The sequence below is a fragment of the Nipponia nippon genome, unplaced genomic scaffold, assembly GCF_047370975.1.
Source record: "Nipponia nippon isolate SJK-2023a ecotype South Korea unplaced genomic scaffold, ASM4737097v1 scaffold_23, whole genome shotgun sequence".
In the NCBI taxonomy this organism is placed as follows: domain Eukaryota; kingdom Metazoa; phylum Chordata; class Aves; order Pelecaniformes; family Threskiornithidae; genus Nipponia; species Nipponia nippon.
In genome coordinates this window covers 5,344,334-5,363,496 of record NW_028262340.1, presented here as the reverse complement: position 1 = coordinate 5,363,496, position 19,163 = coordinate 5,344,334, and the positions used below count along the sequence as shown (strand labels likewise).

At 57.0% G+C, this 19,163-nt stretch overlaps 1 protein-coding gene and 1 long non-coding RNA gene across 2 annotated transcripts; both read left to right on the top strand.

Moving 5' to 3' along the window:
- Window positions 1-1,109: 1,109 nt before the first annotated feature.
- LOC148055385 (uncharacterized) lies at window positions 1,110-2,915 on the top strand. Its single transcript, XR_015705552.1, has 3 exons — window positions 1,110-1,204; window positions 1,673-1,799; window positions 2,705-2,915. It is a non-coding gene; the product is annotated as an uncharacterized LOC148055385 (long non-coding RNA).
- An 8,683-nt stretch (window positions 2,916-11,598) lies between these two features.
- LOC104017892 (gap junction beta-5 protein-like) lies at window positions 11,599-14,874 on the top strand. Its single transcript, XM_087760899.1, has 2 exons — window positions 11,599-12,035; window positions 13,269-14,874. The coding sequence occupies exon 2, from the start codon at window positions 13,293-13,295 to the stop codon at window positions 14,121-14,123; it is 831 nt and encodes a 276-aa protein (XP_087617025.1). The 5' UTR covers window positions 11,599-12,035; window positions 13,269-13,292; the 3' UTR covers window positions 14,124-14,874.
- Window positions 14,875-19,163: the final 4,289 nt, after the last annotated feature.

The following is a 19,163-nucleotide window of genomic DNA, read 5'->3' as shown; positions in this document are numbered from 1 at the left end:
TTTGCTCAGATATTTAGAAATCGGGAGCAAGAGCAAAATGCAGAAGCTCCCTGTGCTGATGCCAAGGCTGCCTGTGGCCGTGCTGGGCGGCTGCCCCAGCTCTGAGGTGGCCGCCCTGGGGCACAGCTCTTTGACCATGAACTTTTGGCAGTGGTTTTCCCCTAGTTTCAAAGCAGGATGACTGGGAACACTGGGAGCAAACCCCAGCTGTCCTGACTGCTCTGCTCTTTCTGCTTGCCAGTTGCTTGCACATACAGCAACGCAGTGATTAGGTGTGAGAAAGAACCTTTATTTTCCAATATCATAGGAAAAAAATAGCCTTTATTTTAATTTCACCCTAAAGTAATAAAGTCTATAGTGTAAAGAAAGCATTAAACTGAAGCAGATGTTTTTCCCGCCAAATGTCATGGAAATGGAGGAATTGCAGCAACTGTATTTGTGTGCAAAAAAGAGGAGAAAGTAGATTATATTTAAAAGGTTATATTGATTGCAGTCAGTCACGAACCTGCAGCGAGGAGCCCTGTGCAATTCCCCACCCTGCGCTGTGCAGATGGGGGAGCGAGCTGCTCTCCTCCCCACGGGGCCGTTTTACTTCAGCATCTCCCCAGGACACTGAAGCATCCCTGGTGCAACATGCCATAAATCCTTAACTGCAAGGGGCGAGCGAGAGGACTGAGCACGTGTGGTCCCCGGTGCCTGGGAGAGAGCAGCCCTGGCTCCTGAAGCACGAGGCTTCATCCGTCAGCACATGAGTTGCCGCCAAGCTTGGGGTCAGTGTTGAGAAGTTCCCTGGGAGTAAAGGAGAGAACTTCTATTGGACTTTTATTTCTCTGCAAGAGCCCTGAGGGCTGCTTCTGCGTTTGACATCTGGGTAGATCTCCTGGATCCTTCAAGATAATGAAGCTGATTTCCTGCAGCTGTATCGATATGAAGAACGTGCTAGGAAGGAGCCTGGGAATAACGATGCCTCTCCCAGCCAATTAATAACACATGGCCTGCTGCCCACAATCCTGGCTACAGCTATGGTGGGCTGGGCTGCCTGCTGTGTGGGAGACCAGGGTTTGGTTAATTCCTGGAGCGGTTTGTAAGAACTGGAGACAGCCAAGACAGAGACGAGTGGCAAAGGCAGCCTGGAAGCATCAGCGATGCCTGTCTGCTGCACGAGGAAAGTCTTGTAGCAGATGGGAGCTGTGAGCATCACCAGGTGAGTTTGGTGTCTCCTCGGTTGCTCCTCAAACATTCTTGGTCCCTGGGATAGCTCTGCTGATTTGGCTTCACATTAGGACAGGTGGACCCAGTTACTTCCTTCAAGCACTTGATGAACTTGCTTTACACAGTCTGGCCTGGGCATCAGCCTTTGCTGTGGGGGCTGAATGGACATAGGCTCTTGGGGAGTCTTTTTTTCTTGCTACCAAGGCAGCTCTGCTTTCTACTTGTGGATGGTGCTAGTAGCAAATTCCATCTTCTTCCAGGGCAGCAGGGCACAAGCCCTGAGTGACCGCTTGCCATCATAACTCATGGGATCTTGTTTTTCTCATGAGGACTAGAGTTTGGGACAAAGTTGCCCAAGCAGAAAACAAGAGTCAGAGTCTCTCTCATGAGAACACAAGGGGATTTTTAAATCCCAATGACCAAAGTTTACTCCTAGAGCCCCTTTTCTCCTCTTCCCTAGGGCACAACCTCTGTTTGGCATCAATGAACAGTCCCTCCGCTGCCCGCCATCATCTGAGCTACAGCGTTTCCCACATCAAGCGTGAACCAAGGCTGACCTTCCTCTGCGTGCGACAAGCGGCGGAGGTGTGCGTGTATATATATATATATATATACATACATAAGTGTCTCCACAAGGCGGTCTCTGAGTTTGAAAGTCATCTTTGCAGGGTCGTGCCCTGCAGCGTGGGGCCAGGAGCAGCTCCATCCCTTGTTTGGCATGGCCGGCCGGTTCCCCGCGCCACCCGCACAGTGCCGGGGCTCCAGGCTTCAATTGTAGGAGGAGGAAACGCTTCGCCTTGATCAGGAAGGATAAGAATAGCGAGCGGCAGGCGGCAGACGGTGGGGTGCAGATGAAAGGCGGCTGGCTCTTATTCTTCCCACGCCCAGGGCGATCTGCCCCTTCTTTTTTTGAGCCATAATTGCATGCCATGCCGCAGATGAGTGTCGCACTCCACCAAAGCCGGAGCACCGCAAGGCCAGGACTCCAAGCTCTCCGTCAATGAGCGGGGAGGCAGGGAGGATGCTTTTGATCCCGCTCTTCTTCCTCTGACGTGCTGAAGAATTATTAGGCTCTGAGGAAGGTATTTCTCTGGCTCGAGCTTTCCCTTGCTCTGCAAAGGGGACCAACTTCTGCTCTGCCATTTCGAGAGGGCAGACCGGCCCACAGTGCCGGGCTGTGCCGGTCGCCTGCGTGGCACCAGCTGATCTTGCAGAAGGTGCTCGCGGGGCCCCAGGCCAAGTTCAGACCCAAAACCAACATCCCTGAGCCCCTCACCTTGCCCCGCCATCACGATGATGGAGGCTTGCCTGGCCCTTCCTGACAGAGGTCCCTGGCTTTTGGTGGCTTCTGCTCTTAGATGTTGTGCTGGAGACAGCTTTGGCTGGGGCACTGGAGCCCAGTGAGATGATGTGCCACCTCAGCACTGAGGTTTCCAAAACCAGCAGCTGCAGTGGGGCATCGTGGCCTCCCACTTTCCTGTGTTTTTTTCAGGTGCTTCCTCTGGCTTTGCTTTCATTAATTTAACACACACACAGAGCGTAAGGAGACTCAAACTTCCATCTCCAGCAGCTGAAATCCAATAATTACCCAGCGTAACCCAACTGGAGAACCGTTCTCGGCTGGTCAGCAAATTGTGAAGAAATTCACTGTATCCTTTAGAGCAAGAAATTATCCTGGAGTGTACGTTATGACTCTGGCAGCCCTACAGGTACAGAAAATAAAATGAAAAGGGTGGGTGAGACTGGAGATTTAAATGATGCACTAGAAAACTCTGAGCAGGTGACACCTCAATCTGAAATAACTTTAGCTGGGGGTTTTCCTTTTGGATGAAGGGGACCTGGCAGCGGCGTTGGAAGGAGGTGAAAGGGAAAACCCTGACACTGGTGGTAACGACAAATGGGGTTGGAGGTAAAAGAACAGCGGGGAAGCCTGTGTTGCCTCAGGAGGCTGCTTGCAGGAGGTGATGCCCTGCAGCTCCATCCCCTTCAGCAGCAGGTTGGGGGCTCCTGAGGGGCTGGGGGCTGGTGCTGATCACCTCCGTGTCATCCCTGCGCTCTGGTCCAGCTCATCGAGGGTTAGCGAGGTGCTAGGTGCTGCTCAAGGGAGATGCCAGGAGAGCCTGGGTCCTGAGACCAGGTCCAGTGGGTGATGGCAGGGACCATCTTCCCCTCAAAAGCACCCTGCATCCCCCAAACCTCACCTGCTCGCTTGGTTTGCCATGCCAGCCTGTCCCTGCCTCTCTGGGGACGGTGGCAGCGTGCGTGGGGAGCACCATGCAGCCATCCCCGCTCAGCCAGGCGCAGGCAGCTGCAGCTCCCAGCCCACGGGCAGGCTGATGGAGTGACTGAATCTCCAGCTCATTAAGCGTCCCATTGCATTTGTTGCACGTCCCAGACCGGCACCTAATGAATGCCGTGGAGCCCTCCGGCTTAATGAAGAGGCGATGAGACGTGGTGGGATCCCTGGAGGGATGCCAGGAGGATGTGCCGAGGCACGCAACAGTCGTGGGTGAGCCCGGGAGCCCGGGAGCATCGCTTCAACTCTCCCAGGGCAGGAATCGCACTGCTGAAGTCCTCTGACGCGCAGCTCCTCCCTGCGTTGGCGTGATGCAGTTTAGCTGAGCACAACATCATCCCTACAGCTGGTTGGTATTTTTGGGGGACTATTTTGTTCTATTTTTAGGAAATGCCAATATGGATTGGGAACTTTTTTTGGGTCTGGGAGGGAAAAGGTCAGCTTGAACAAATTTCTCAACCTGAACTGATAAAAGAGAGGGGCAAAACAGTTTGCTAGTTGTTTTCCAGACAGACCCACTCCAGCTTCATATGGCAGCTAATTAAAACGCTGACATTTTAAGATACGATGATGCGAAATCTCTTGCTTTGAGCCAAGTCTGGGCCCTTTTCAGAGTTCAGTTCACACATTTGCTGCCCGGAGTCCCCAGGAGCAGCACAAGCAAACTAAGGGGAGGAGATGGGTTGGTTTTAATCTAGTATTTTTCTTAGGGCGTGAGCAAGATTTTGGAAGAATGCTGTAATGTCAGACTGCCTGGGCAGAGATCTCCCAAAAAAAAGCTGAGCTCTGTGGCAGAGGTGCCTGTGAGGGTGTTTGAGTTTTGGCTCTCCTACATGTTACCGTGCTCGGGGAGGGAGAACAGGGGAGGGGGGTCCCAGCCCCACGGGGCAGGGGCAGGAGAGCAGCCCGTGGCCCAGACACCACAGCATCACCCCAGTAGCTGTCCCCTGCGTGAGCAGAATGACATGAAGTCCAGCCACGCCGTTTCCCAGAGGGCTGGAGGCTTTTGGGGTACCCCGGGAGGGTTGCAGCAGTGCCGTGCCGTCTGCCGCCAACAGCGCAGGGGGAGAGGCAGGCTGCGAGGCCAGGGCTGGCTGGAAGGGAGCGAGCTGCAATCAAGAGATGTATTGTGGCTGTTGGACTGCCTGCACGATGCAGCAGTTAGGAGACAAAGCGCAGAAGTCGGCTCAGCTCAGTGGGGATGCAGGAGGTGATTTGGGGGAAGGAGACGCTCTCCCTGCGGGGCTGGAGGAGGCTGGCAGGTGATGAGGAGTCGATGAAAGGGGAAGGAGCCCAACTGATCCCAGCTGCTGCAAACAGTTTCTGGCTTCAACTCAGCGTTGTGGGTCTGGGGGGGTGAGCAAGCCGCCCCACTAAGAATATCCCCAGGCTTGTTCCCAGGAGGGGCTTGTCCGCAGCAGCCCTAGGGATACTGGTGCACCCAGGCGAGGGGGTGAGCAAGATGCAGAGGGGTGGATGGACAAACAGATAAACAGGGCTTGGTAGGCTGACCTGGAGGGAGGGGTTGATCAGGACACAGGAGAAATAGCTGGTGGGAATGGGGGGGAAGCACCCTGCTGAACAGCACGGTCTGGGGGCTGCCGCAGGGCTCCCCCTCACTCTGAACATGAAGAGGCTTGTGTGGGCATTGCTGGGGGATGGTGTGTCCCCCAGAGTGGGTCCGGTGACACCAGTTTGCCCTTGCCCACCAGCAGGCTGTGCCTGGGGAGGCAGAGGGACATGCCAGCTGCCGGGATGGGAGTGGGGCGGGTGGGTCCCACCGGGCTGTGAGGGGCACATGCAGGGATCGATCGCATGGGCAAGATCTGCAGTGTTGGGGGGAGCTGGCCCGGGGCGTCATAGAGGGATGAAAGCCTCAGCCATCTCAGTGCAGAGGCCCTGTTGCTGTCACAGCCCTGAGCTGGCTGGAGGCTACAGCTGCAAACGCTGCCCTGGGGTGCAGTGCTGGCGCTGGGATGCAGAGCCTGTCCCTGGCAGAGGCTTCTCGAGGCACACCATCCCATGGCCAGGGATTTCGGGCCAGAGGGATGGCAGGTGGCAGGCAGGGTCTGCCTTTTTGGGGTTCCCAAAGCAGCGAGTCGGTGTACGTTGGAGCATCTTAGCCCCTGCTGCTGCTCTGCCTTTTGTGTGAGCAAACCTGCCCATCCCCTGCCCTCTCCAGGGTTAATCCTCAGCTGCCTTCCTGTGGTACCTGAAGCCCCTGCCTGGCTGTGGGGATGCAGCCCCCAAGTCCTAACATCGGATGTTTCCCTGCTCCGCCACGGACCCGTCTGTCTGCCGGTGGCTGGGGAAGCGCGTGCCCAGTCTGCAGGAGAAAAATCTTCCTTTTCAAGTGAAGGGAGCTGGCAGGTTTCTGGTGTCAGCAGGAGAGGGATGGGTCAGCAGCAGCGTTCAGCTTTGAACTCGCTTTAAAGCCCCCCTCCTCATAGCCATCCCTCGTGCAGGGTGGCCGGGTGCATGCTAACCCAGCTGAGCAGGCACCCATGGAGCCCCGCGCGGGTGCCGGCAGGGGCAGCTGGGCTCTGGGGAGCAGCAAGTGTCCGTGTGGGGTCCAGCCCCCAGCTCCTTATTAAATATATATATATATTGGGAGGAATTATTTTATTAGCTCAGCAAAGAGGCTAAGCACTGTGAGCTCCGCCACACTGCCGTGCTCACCCCTGGGAAGCTGCCCCGCCGCAAGGTTGGTGCGATGCTGAAGGTGAGCTGGCAGCCGCTCCCTGGCAGAGACATTTTCTGCTCCGTCATCCTCAGTTTTCTGCTCTGCTTTGCCAGACTGTTCCAGGGAAGGTGGCCAGCGCCGCACGGCACGTTCTCCCAATGCCATCTAGCGTCTGCTCCAGCGGCCCCAGACAGTTATTCTAAGGCATCAGAGCTTATTTATTGTAGAATGATCTTTGAGGACCAACAGGCTGCTCCGGCTGATTATTAACAGTGATACCTGCAGCACAGATAACTAACTGGTGAGTGCACAGGTTGGGCTTGATTATTTTTTCTATTGCTCCCATTTCACACTAAAAGCTCACCCTGGCAGGATAGAGCGCGAGGATGCGATGACATGTCCGGGGTGATTAAAGTCTTTCAGCCTTCAGTCACTTGTCTTGTAGCCCTGACATCACCTGAGGCTTAATCACTCAGAAAAGTGCTGTCATGTCCTATTGTCGCCGTATTGGGAGCACGACCTCTTTCCCATTTAGCTGCCATTTCAAAATAATATAACTTGCCAGGGGACAGGCATGACTCAGGAGGCTCGTAATAGGATATAAAGACTTTGACCTGCAGGTCGCCCATTTGAATGCTGCCAAGGTCAGCGGCAAGGGCAAAGATGTCATTTGCACGATGATTATTTGTCCAAAAGACCCAATACAGATGTAACCGGGACCCTTCACGGCAGTCAGCAGGGGCTGAGGGCTGGGTTGCACTCTGCTCCCACTTTGAGAGCATCCCGGGGCCCCGACCCCTCCCCGCCTGGGTTTTAGGACCAGATTACTGCCCATGATCCCCTCCAGCTTATGATTTTGCCCTCCGCATTTTTCCCTTGCCATCATTGCAGGGACATGGTCTGGACAGACTGGGAACACTCTTACTACTGCCCTCATAGGGGCGAAGTGCCACAGCAGCATCTCCCCTCCGTGCCCCTCTCATTTGCTTCCCAGTGCAGAGAAAGGTTTCGCAGGACAGGCGTGCCCTGGCACCCTGCTCGCCCTGTCCCCTTCTCTGCTCACCACCATCAACTGCGATGATTTAGGTCCCTGCTAACCTCGTCCCCATCCTCAGCCACCACTGGCCATGCGAATTTGTCTCCTCAGTAGCAAACCATTTCATCGAGTCAGTTTGATTCCATGATTAATTAAGCTCTCCCTAGAAATGAGGTTACTCCCTGCAAGTCTCACTTATAAATATTAGCAGATTAATGGGTCCTGGCCATGTTAGATGGCCACTACCAAGCTGGGCTGTGGAGGGTTTGCCTGCTCTCATCCAGACAGTCATTGAATATGGGCTTGCCACAGGAGAGCTTCTGAACAGACCCAGCGTATCTGCAAACCACCGTCCTGGCCACGTGAAGGAAACCTGCACCAGGGGAAGCATTAATATCAGCAGCTCTCAGGGCAGCTCAGGGTTGATGCTGACATGAGGCAGCACAAGGTCCTTTTAACACCTCTGTGCTGGGGGCTGGGGCTGGTGGGCACTGTGGGGTATGGCACGTGGCTGCTCTGGGCCGCAACCCCCCTTGCCCCGCGGTACCCGCGGGTCCAGCTGCAGCATCGTTCAGTGATGCTGGATCCAGATGCCTTTACCAGGCAGCACCGCTTTCCCCGGCTGCTGCAGCCCCCTCCTCATTAGCACATTGCCCTCACCCCCTGCTATGCCAGCAGGGCAGTTTAATTGCTGTCAGCCTCATTAGCAGTGCCGCCTTCTCACCATCCTGCCTTTAATTGTAGCCTCCCTCCTTCCCCAGCAGTGCTGCATGAAGTGCTTTGGGCGAGAACCTCCCCAGGGCCCTGTGGGACCTGTTAAAAACAGGGTTTGAAGCCATCTTGCCCCTCTCCCTTCCTGCTGAGCCCCCGGCTGCGGTGCTGGGGCTGCGCTGGCTCTTCCCACATCTGCTGGGAGATTGGAGGTCAGTCCCATGGCACGTGTCCCTCAGCCACCAGCATCTGCAGGACCTTTCTCCACCCTTTGCTGGCACCGCCTGCCAGAGGTGGAGGCCAAAAAGGTGTGCGAGCCTTCCTAGGAAATCCCTGGGGTTTTTGCAAGACTCCCAAGGTGTCGGCAGCGTGGGGAGGTGGTGACCGCCCGCATGAGCCCCAGGATGGGGGAGTGCAGGTTGCAGCAGAGCAGGGAGCCACGGGCTGGCGGATGGCACCAGGGCTGACCCAGGCACAGAGCAGTTTGGCTGCAACAGTGACAGATGCTCACCCGACTTTCCCCATGGTTTAGCCAACATCCAGCCTGCTCTGTGTGTTTAGTTTTTCACTAATCTGTTTGGTTTTTTTAATTATCTGCAAACAAGATGCCACCTTCTTTGAATAACAATGGTGCTGGGTAAAGGGAGCAGCGGGCGGCTGGTCTGTGCACACAACGCTTCCCTGCCGCTCACCACCCGCTCTGTAACTTCATCCAGGACCTATTTTTCTGTATTTATCCAGCATTAATAATGGGATTCCACCCTGCTAACCAGCATCTGCATGCAACAACACCAAAAGCAGAAGCGATTCCTGCTGAGTTAGTGTGTAAAAGCCTTTGCAATCATCTTGTGCTACCGACCTGAAGGAGGGTTTCAACATAAGGCGCTTTAATAAGATGAAAATAGCCCTTTCCCCACTGGTTTTCTGCTTGCTCTTTCATGCTGCAGGAGCCCTCGGGTTGTGTCAGGGCCTGGCTGTCTGTGGGCTGACAGGTTTCCTAACCGCACCGAACGACTCCCCTGCCTGCACCATCAGCACATCGGTAACGTTGCAGCAGCCGGAGGAGGCAGCAGCTCAGCACCAGCCAGTGCCGCTTGGCAGCAGCTGCCGGCCATGTGTGTTTGGGCTATGTCCCCCAAAACTTCCCCAGTTGGATTTTTTTTTTTTTTTTTAAATCAAGCTTTTCAGCAGAGAACCCAGCTGTTACTGGTGGTTTCACCTGATTAAAAGTGAAGCAGAGACCTCGGGACCTGCCTGGTCATTGTGGTGCCTGAGAGCGGGGTTCGCTGGGACCCTGCGAGTCCCTGGAGCTGGTGAAGCTCAGCAGATGGTCCTGGAGAGCAGCCGTGGCGTCCTTCTCCAAAGAGAGGACCCAGACAGCTCACTCTTCACAGCACAAATGTAAAACACATTTCCTTCCTTGACTATTATTTTTAATCCAAGCCAATAACCCCCAAACGCGTGCTGACCACCCAGCATGCCCCAGCCTGGCTGCTGGCATCCTCAGCAAAGGCACCCGATCCTGGAGATGGGCTGGAGAAAGTGGGAATGCATCGCCTGTGTGGTGTCGGGCAGCTAAACCTGCAGGAGCTGCTGGCAGAGGGACGGGAGATGCTCCGAAATATCACCCAGCAATGCCCTCGGCTTCCTGGGGAGCGGAGCAGCCTCCAGCTATGCTGAGGGGGTGAAGTAACAGGCACAAGGTTTGCTGTGCTTCACGTCTGCAAAATCTGTCAAGGAAAGGACCAAAAAAACTCTGAATATTATTATTATTGTTGTTGTTGCTGCTATTATTATTATTATCATCATCATCATCATTATTTTACAAAGTGGAAAAACTTTTCTTGCAGTTCCAAAACCTTCAAGGAAAAAGCAACATGCCAGTGGCCCAAGGAAGCGTTTTGCTTGTCTACAGCAACTTCTGTCTGACGATAGCAAAACTCGCCTCAAAGCAGGTGGGCTGGACAGAGATGTCCCACGCAGAGCAGATGGCCCCGTGGGCTTTAGAGCAGCCACATTCTCGGACGGCAGGCAGAAGAGCGCTGGTGGTCTCACCCATGACAGGCATCGGCACAAAGCACTGGTGCCCTGGAAGAAACCCTGTGCCTCAGTATGTGCAGCAGGAAAATGGGTATAATCCTATTTATCTGCCTCCTCCTGAGCTGGCTGTGGTGTTTGATTCATGTCAGGAGCTTGGCTGGTGACTCCTGGATGAATGACGCTATATAAATGCAAAGTGTTATTAATATTTCATGTTGTAGTGAAAATGTACTAATGGGGCTTGTTCCTGGAAGATAAAGTGCTGCCATTAATACACCTCCACATCCCCAGCGCCATGGACTCGCGCAGGCTGGCTGGTTTCGGTTGGTGGAGGGTGCAGCCTTCAGCACCGCCCTTCTGCCTCTGGCAAACTGAAATCTCTGGCAAATTTAAGCAGTGGGACGGCAGCTCTGGCTGCGGGAGCTCGGTGCCTGCCAGCCCAAGGGCAGAGGCTGCACCACCAAGAGCAGATGCACTGCTGCCTGCCGTGGCTCTCGCTGGCTGGTGTCCACCCTGGCAGCAGCTCGGGAGGGACAGATGGCAGCAGAGCGGCTCCTGCCTCTTGCTTCACCTCACTCTGTGTTTTTCTCTCTCCCTGCTTATCTGTTTTGTGCCTCCACCGGGTATTTGCCAGGCAGACGGGGGTTGATCTCCACTTTGACTCGGCCGGACAGTCCTGACCAGTAGGACGTGGAGGAAGGCTGCGTGGCTGCTCACCTTCTTGTCCTGCTGTCAAAGCAGGGCAGGGGGACGAGGGGGGGTCACGGTGGCCGTGCCCAGGAGGCCCGTGGGTGCTGTGGAGGGGTGGAGGTGTGTTCTGCCTGGAGCCCAACACCGGCAGAAACTGCCCACCCCATCTGTCAGCGCCCCAAAAGAGGGGATTTTAACCCAGAAAGTAGCAAGCTATGAGAGCCCCTTCAGACACCTGCAAGCCTGGGGGTGCCTGGGGCAGAGCGCTCCCCCCCCCCACCGCGGGGATGGGTGCTGCTCCGTGCCCTCCCTGCCTGCCCCCTTCCCACACAGCCACCGCACAGGCATGTTAAAAAAAATAAAAATGGGCTTGTTTGATTTCAAACTGCAGAACTCTTCCCTGGAGCCATCCGCAAACAGTAGTAATTTACTTTACAGCTGTTTAGATTTGTTTCTCTACATTTTTTTTTAAAACCCAGCGGAATTGCAAATGAAACGTGTGTTTGCTCCTCAAATGACTCCAGCCATACCTGAACTCTTGCACCCCACGCAGCAGCACCCGCTCCTTGGACCCCCACCCATCTGACCCCCACGCTTGCTCCGTGCTCCCTGCTGCACCCCAGAGCTGCGAGCCGGGGGTCAGGCCTCAAAGAGGGGGTTCTCTGAGCTGGGGCCTGATCTTGGGAGGGCTCCCGGGCTCTGGTGAGGGGGAGGAGGTGATGGGGAAGAGGCTTGTGCCAGCTTGCAGGTGAGGGGAACACAGGAAAAGTGGGTAATTAATTCCCAGTGAAATAATCAACTGCCACCCACTCGTCAGAAAGTGGGGAGGAGTAGAGGCTCTTCTTAAGTTGTTGCCATGGTGCAAAGTTTGAGTAAAAAGGGATTATAAAGGGAGGTGTTCAGCTGAGCGGTGAGCGGCTCCTGGTGCCTCGGGCAGGTGTTCCCAGGGCTTCGGCCATGTCACCCCTGCAGGTCTGAGCAAGCAAAGACGGGCACAGGAAGGGGATGGAGGGACCCCAGGCCGTGCTGGGCATCCTGGCATTCCTGCAGCAGCTGGGGGCAGAGACCCTGAGCACGCATTCTTCCCCTCGGTGGGGCAGCTGATGCAGCCCTTCCCTGCACAGCAGCAGGATTGGGCCCCCACATGCTGCAGGGCAGCCCTTCGCCCCAGGAAATCTGGCAGCCTACGGGACACGTGGGGATCTGTCTCGAATCCTGTCCCTTCCCCCGGGAATCTCCTCCTTGCTCCCAGGAGCCCGGAGATGACTCACGCGGGGCCAGTGCCTCTCGTACCGGGCGATGCGCTCCTGCAGCAGGCAAGCACCAACTGGCAGCAGCGCCGGCCTCAGCAGAGGGACGCTGCACAGGTAAGCGGCATGAAAACACTCCTCTGCTGCTGCCCCCGGCCCTGGTAAGGCGTTGCTGGGACTGGGGAAGGTGCATCTGCCACACACCGCAGAGCCTGACCTGATGCCGGGGTGATGGGCGCATCCTGGGCTGCTGCCAGAAGTGTGCACAGGGAAGGAGAAATCTGGGGTTTGCGTGTGTGTCCCCAGGGATCACCCCAGCAAGACGGGAGCTGCTGGCTCTTGCAGGAGGTATGTGCCCGGGGAACATCTATGGCTGCCCCAGCCCCAGGAGCAGGCGTGTTGCACAGGCTGGGCCGTGCAGAGCAGTGGGATGTGTTCACCCCCGAAAGCGCTGCCAGCAAGGGGTAATCTTCTTATTTTACTGATGGGTAAAATGTTTAAGGAGAGTCAGTGCCAAACGCAGCCCCAGGAGTCCTGCTCAGCTGCAGCCCCATGCTGCACAGGGTGTTTATCTGGCGCAATGCAATCCAGGGTCAAACCAGCTGCTCGAGGTCCTGGCGCTGGTACGGGCTGAGATCAGTCTGAGCTGATGAAAATTGGTTATTGTGGCTGCCCAGCCCTGGGTCAGCACCTCGGCGTCACCTGGGGCTGTGCAGCCCCCCCAGCTCATCCGTTGCCTCTGCTCCGCGGTGTCCGCTCGCTGTGCTGTGCCGTGCCTGGCGTGGCCTCCCCGGCATGTGGGCACGGTGTGGGTCGGCGCAGGGCTCCTCCCGTGCTGCCTGAGTTGGGGAGCAGAGGCGACGGCAGATTCCAGCGATGGGAGAGGACGTGGCGGTGGAGCCGCAGAGCTGCCGGGTGAGTCATGCCCTGGCTGCTCCTATTTGTCATCTGCCTGGGCCAGGCCTGGCAACGTAAGGAAAATTAATAACAGATACCTGGGCAATGGGGCAAGAGATGGGGTGGGCGGCGCAGGACGGCAGAGGGCTGAGCCAGGCAGGGACTGTAGGTGGTGGTGGCTGAAGGATGCTTCTGCCGCGGCAGAACCAGGAAGCTTTGCCAGGTCCCTGTGACACCGCGGAGGGGGATGGTGGTCTGCGGAGACACGGCGCCCAGACCAGGTCTGTGCTGGGGCATGTATAGGTGCGTGTCCCTGCGTGCGAGCGAAGGCCAGAGATGGTCCCTGAGGCCACCCGGGCAGCAGCACGCCTCAGTGCTTCGGGACACGCAGGTATTGCGATGGGAACCTCTTGCTGCTTCTTTGGTGTCACTGTATCTTCTCTCTTCTCCCAGGCTAGCTAACGGGATCGGGGGACCATGAACTGGGGGGTGTTCGAAGGGCTCCTCAGCGGGGTCAACAAGTACTCCACAGCCTTCGGCCGTATCTGGCTCTCCCTCGTCTTCATCTTCCGCCTGCTGGTCTACGTGGTGGCAGCTGAGCGGGTCTGGAGCGACGACCACAAGGACTTTGACTGCAACACGCGGCAGCCAGGCTGCGGGAACGTCTGCTTCGACCACTTCTTCCCCGTCTCCCACATCCGCCTCTGGGCCCTGCAGCTCATCCTGGTGACCTGTCCTTCCCTCCTGGTCATCATGCACGTGGCCTACCGGGAGGCCAAGGAGCAGAGGCACCGTGCTGTCGGCGGGGACGACTGCCGCCGCATCTATCCCAACCCTGGCAAGAAGCGGGGGGGGCTCTGGTGGACCTACCTGCTCAGCCTCATCTTCAAGGCTGGCGTGGACATAGTCTTCCTCTACATCTTCTACCGCTTCTACAGGAACTACACCCTGCCCCGGGTGGTGAAGTGCGAGCTGCCCCCCTGCCCCAACATGGTGGACTGCTTCATCTCCCGGCCCACTGAGAAGAACATCTTCACCCTCTTCATGGTGGTCACCACCTGCGTCTGTGTTGTGCTGAGCCTCATCGAGGCCGCCTACCTGATCGGCAAGCGATGCCGCGAGTGCGTCCTGGCCAGCAGTGGGGAGAGCTGTCAGCACAGCCAGGACTGCGTGCTCTCCCACATCGAGCCCGCGGGCACGGGGGGGCAAGTTTTCCATGGGGCGGACTACAAACCCCCCACAGCCTCCATCCCCCCCACGGCCTCCAGCCCCAGCACGCTGCCAGAGGAGGAGGAGGATCTTCCCTAGAGCTGCCCGGGGGAAAGCAGGAGCCACTCACCTGCCCTGCACTGTCCTCCTCTGTCCCCCCAGCACAGGAGCGCTGGGGGTGGCAGCACCTCGGACTTGGGCTGTGCCTGAGGGCTCTCTGCCTCTCCCATCCTGGGGAAGGCATGTTCTGCTGAATCTGGGGTAAAACCGGGTGCTGTAGGACATGTGTGGTCCCTGAGAGCCAACAGGGACAAGCAGCTTCGAGGCAGCTGTGAACCAGCAGTGGTGCCCGGGGGTTGAGCCCGTCCCAGCCAGGCTGGCTTAGCTGGTCCTCAGGGTACCCTTCAAATGAATAAAAATTTCTGTCCCTCAGAAGTGATGGCCAAAGTGGTTGTTCTCCTGCTCCTGGGGCACAACACTGCCAAGGGGGGAGTAAGGGCTGCCTCACCTCTGGAAAGGCATCGCTCCCACGGGCAGCTCCAGGATGGATTTGGACCAGCTGTGGCGAACAAACGAGGCTCAGGTTGGCCAGAGAAAAGCCACTGAAAATTGGAGCAGCCCCTGGAGCTGGACACAAGCGATGGCTTCAGCCAGAGGCAGGAGCACCACAGCCGGGCGGGTGGTTTTTCGGATGCACAGGGTGTTACAAGGTCTGCGCTGCCCAGGGAAGGGCTTGTCCTTGCACCCAGCAAGTCAACAGCACAACTCCTGCTGCATTTGCTGGGCACTGGATGCAGGCGAGCAAGGAGGACAGCTTAATTATCTTCCTGTAATCTGAGGTTTTAAAAAAAATAAATTCTTGATTTAAGATGGGCTGCTAGGCACAGGCAGGCACACCCAGAGGCGTGAAGGTCCCTGGGGTCCCGCAGGTGGCAGAGCCCTTTGCGGCCGTGGGCTGCCAGGGACAGGCTGGAGCAATTTAAACATGACACAGATACTCAGACCAGCTCAGAGGTGGTGGGGGTGACGGGGGAGAGGCGTCAGCCAGGACGGGCACCCTGAGCCCCCCAGGGAACCCCTCTCTGTATCCCTCACCCTGCATAAGCCGCACCACAGGTGCTGGGGCCATTGCAGACTGATGCGATCGTCATTAATAGCACTCATTAGCCGAGTGGGGACGAGAGCACGTGTTTGGTGCGGCAGCCACCGCGGCGAAGCGCAGGGGTGAGGATCCGGCTGGGCAGGCAGAGCCTGCCGTGGGCTGCCGGCTCTTCCTGCCCGGCCAGAGAAAAACACCTGAGGAAAACAGCCGAATAAAGGAGAGGAAAAACACCCCAACCATTGATTAAACAATAACATTAAATGGCAGAATATGATCTCGTTTATTGCTGTAATATGTCGCGTTCTGCCATGACTCAGGCGGCACTGCAATTTCTAAGGCCATCAACGGTAACTGAGCATTAGCTGGGATGAATAATTAACAATAATTTCATGGCAAATGCATTCATAAGTAACATTAACAGTGAACATGCAGCTCGATCTGTTACCAGTTTCGCTTTATTTAGAGGGTGCGATTATTATTTTTTCCATAAGCACCGGCAGCCCCGGCACTCACCGGCTCTGCTGCAAGGGAAGCGGCACGGGGGGGGGATGCCGTCACTGTGTCCTTTCGGACCGGGGCCGTTCTCCGTGTCAGGTCACTGCAGCTACTGCCACTTTGCAGCACGTCTGACCCAATGGCCCAGCTCCCACCTGAGACCCTCGCTGGGCAAAGCTGAGCTCCTTCCCACAGCCCGCCCTGGGGAAAGGGACCAGCCTGGATGCACTGAAGGAGGAAGCAGAGGGACTGCCACGGCTGGCGGGATGCCGAGGGCAGGCAGGGTTGCAGCGCTGCTGGACAGGAGGGCAGGACTGGCCCGGCTGTCCCATGAGGGTGGGGATGGTGGAGGAGCCCTCAGGGATCCCTGACACTGGCCCAGGACCCTCTGGGCACACGGTGGCTCCTTGGAAAGACACCAGTGAGTTTGGAGACCTTTGGGGTAAGAGAGGCAGATGGTGAAATACAGGTGAATTTCTTCCATCTCCTTTAAGTGAAGCCGTTCTGATCTCTGCCTTCCTTCTGTTCACTCTCGTTGCTGTGCTTGCCAGATTATCCACCTGAAAATTTTCTTTACTGAAGCCTTTAATGTCAGAGGATACAAGTTGTTCTTTGTGTGCAAACCATTGCCTCCGATTTAAGGAGCTAGGGCTGGGCTGTTTGTTTTCAAGCAAGGTTGGCCGCTGTTGATCAAGGCTGTCCTCGATTAGCAAAATCCAGAGGTGTTCCCCAGCTGCAAATGCTAATTGCTGCAGAGATGAGACCCAGAGCAACCACCCTGCCCACTTGCCCCGCTTCCACACATCAAAGCAGCAGCCGGAGCTGCTGCCCGTTGCAAGAGACCTGATGATCGAGTTGCCATTAATGTTGTTGTGCTGCTTTATCTTGCTCCGAGCAAGGATTGCAGCCACTCCGCAAAGCTCCGGGTGTCTTGCACCATCCAGGCTTGGGATCAGCGGTGGCTGGCCGGACAAACGGGGACATGTGTCTTCTTTCTAATGTGGTTCTGTGCTCTGTGCCAAGGGGAGCTGAGGTTGCCCCAGCCGGTGCTGCAGAAACAGGGGGGCTGGAGACCGTGCCGCCTCCTGGGACAGAGCTCTGGGTTAAGAGGCAGGACCAGTGTCAGTGGTAAAGCAGATAAACTGGAGGATACCACAAGAAAAGCTGAATATTTCCCAGGTTTTGCATCATCATACAGGGGACTGTGTGTGTTTGTGGGGTACCCAGAAGGTCCCCTGTATTTTGGGAAGAGGGGATTTAAAACAAACCCATCACAAACTCCAGCCCAGCCAGGGATGTGGAGGGGCTCACGTGTGCAGTGGTGCAGGTCGGGGGCAGCCTCTCCTTCCCAGGCATGGCTTGTTTCTTCCCTGCCGGAAAACTGCCTGTTTGCTGGGAATTGAAGAGAAACTGTCTAATTTACGTCCAGCGTGCCGGAGCGAGCGGCTGCCCCAGCTGCCGGCTCCCAGGCTCCCGCGACTCCCGCGAATCCTGCGCCCCAGCGCTTGCGGGGGAGGTCTCCTCCCCGGGGACATGGCCCCGGACCAGGACAGCCGGGATGGCCGGGATGCTGTTGGCAGGCAGGGAGCTGGAGATAAAAAGCAGGGCTGGGTCCCAGCCCTGGCAGGCGGCCGAGTGCTGCCTCCTGCAATGCCCCATTTAAGCTCCTTTTAAAGAGCCTCTGAGTTTTTCCTGATGGTCTGGCAGCCGCCTGCTCCATTTTTTCCTTTATGGAGAACCCGAGGTCAGGCCACTGGAAGTCACCGGGTGGTTTCAGTGTTCACATCTGGCACTGAAGCCTTTCACCCATCACCCCACGGAGTCGGAGCAGGGTGACAGCAGGGTGATATACCCTGGGCACATACCCGAAGCTCCTCCGAGGGCTCCTTGGTGCTCAGGGCTGCCGAACCGCATTGGCACCTTGTCCCTGTGCCCACACCGGATCAGTCATCAGAAGGATGGCAAAGGGCACACAGGGATACCCAAATACCCAGCTCAGTGCTGCAAAACACTGCAAAACACGGGCTGTTTCCATTCCCCACCCAACTGCCTTAGGGGAAATCTTCTGCCTGTGCCAAAAGGCACCTGAACTTTCTTGCCGTGGCCGTGTGGCCCCTCCTGAAATGCCGAAATTGCAGGTGAGAAGTTGCTGGGGGGATCCGGCCCCACTCTTCACTTGGCCCTTACAGGGTTTTACCATGGGGCAAGGAACTGCTGCTTTCGCAAGAAATCAGACCTGCTGGCAGTTCTTGCCATCTCCCCTCTCTCCTGTGTTCTTCATCTCGAAGGCCACAGCCCCCAGATGCCTGCCAGAGCTCCTGCCACGCTGGCTCTCTACAACAACATAGCTCAAATTCCTGATCCTGCCGATAGGACCATGCAAAGGCAGCTCCTGGGTGAGGGGAGGCTCCCGGCTGCTCTGGAGACCTCCCTTTGCTCTCGTCCGGGATGAGGGTGCCTGTGCCTGCTCCCTCCTCCCGGCTCACCCTGCTCCGCACCCCCAGGCTCCCATAAGGGTTCGCTTTGGGTCTCCTGGGGCTCCATTCCCATTGCCACATCCCCAGCCTGGCAAACACCCCCACATTGTATTTGACCTCCTGGAGCCAAAAAGCTGCTGGGTGAGCGGCTCCTTGTCTGCCACGAGTGTGGGGAGCAAACCTCTCACAGCATCAAGCACCCGGCGGGGCTCTTCAAACGTGTCCCCATGGGAGGGGTGGCCCCGGCGAGGCGCCGCATGGGGCTCCACGAGCCAGGGAGTGCCTGGGAAAATGCCGCAGAGCGCTCGGCCCCAGGGTGTGCCAGAGCGATGCCAGGAAAGCCTCGGGGCAGCCGAGAGGCTGGGTAAACCACAAGCAAATGGAAACGCATTCCTGCCCAGGCCACGTTTGCAGGGGCATGAAATGGGGCCGCTCCAGGGGGAGAGGCTGAGCGGGGCAGCTGGCTGCCCGGGCAGGGAGAGGTTGACTCAGCCTCCTGGGAGGCACCGGCACTCTGGGGAGAGGGAGAGTCCCCTCAGGGACACATCCCGGGTCCCACGAGGACAGGGCTGGAGGCAGCTGGCAGGACAGGGTCCCGCTGCGGGGATCCCTGCTGCCGTGCTCTGCCACCCACTCTGTGCCGCTCTTTGGGAAAGGTCTTGTCCGGGACGCCCTGGTGCCGGCAGGGCGGTGGCTGCAGGTTGCTGTAGGTTGGAGATACTGATGTGCTATTGCAAAACTATTACTAAGGCAAAATCATTTCAAAAGTGGGCTATGATTGCAAAATTTGTGATTCTTAGCAACGGTTGCTGGCTGCCCCGTAGCTGGGGGATGGTGTGAGCCCAGTGCCTGTCCCCTGCTGCCCAGGTCTTGCCCCAGGGTTTGCTGCCGGGTTTGCAGGGCCCATAGCCACGGGTGCAGGGGATGGAGCATCACCTGGCAGGAGCCGCTGGCATTGCTTGCAGAGGAATCCAGTTCCACTGATCTCACTGCAGGATGTTGACCCACCTTTATTATTCAACCCGAGCGTGTGTGTGCATGTGCACAGACAAGAACCTCTACAGG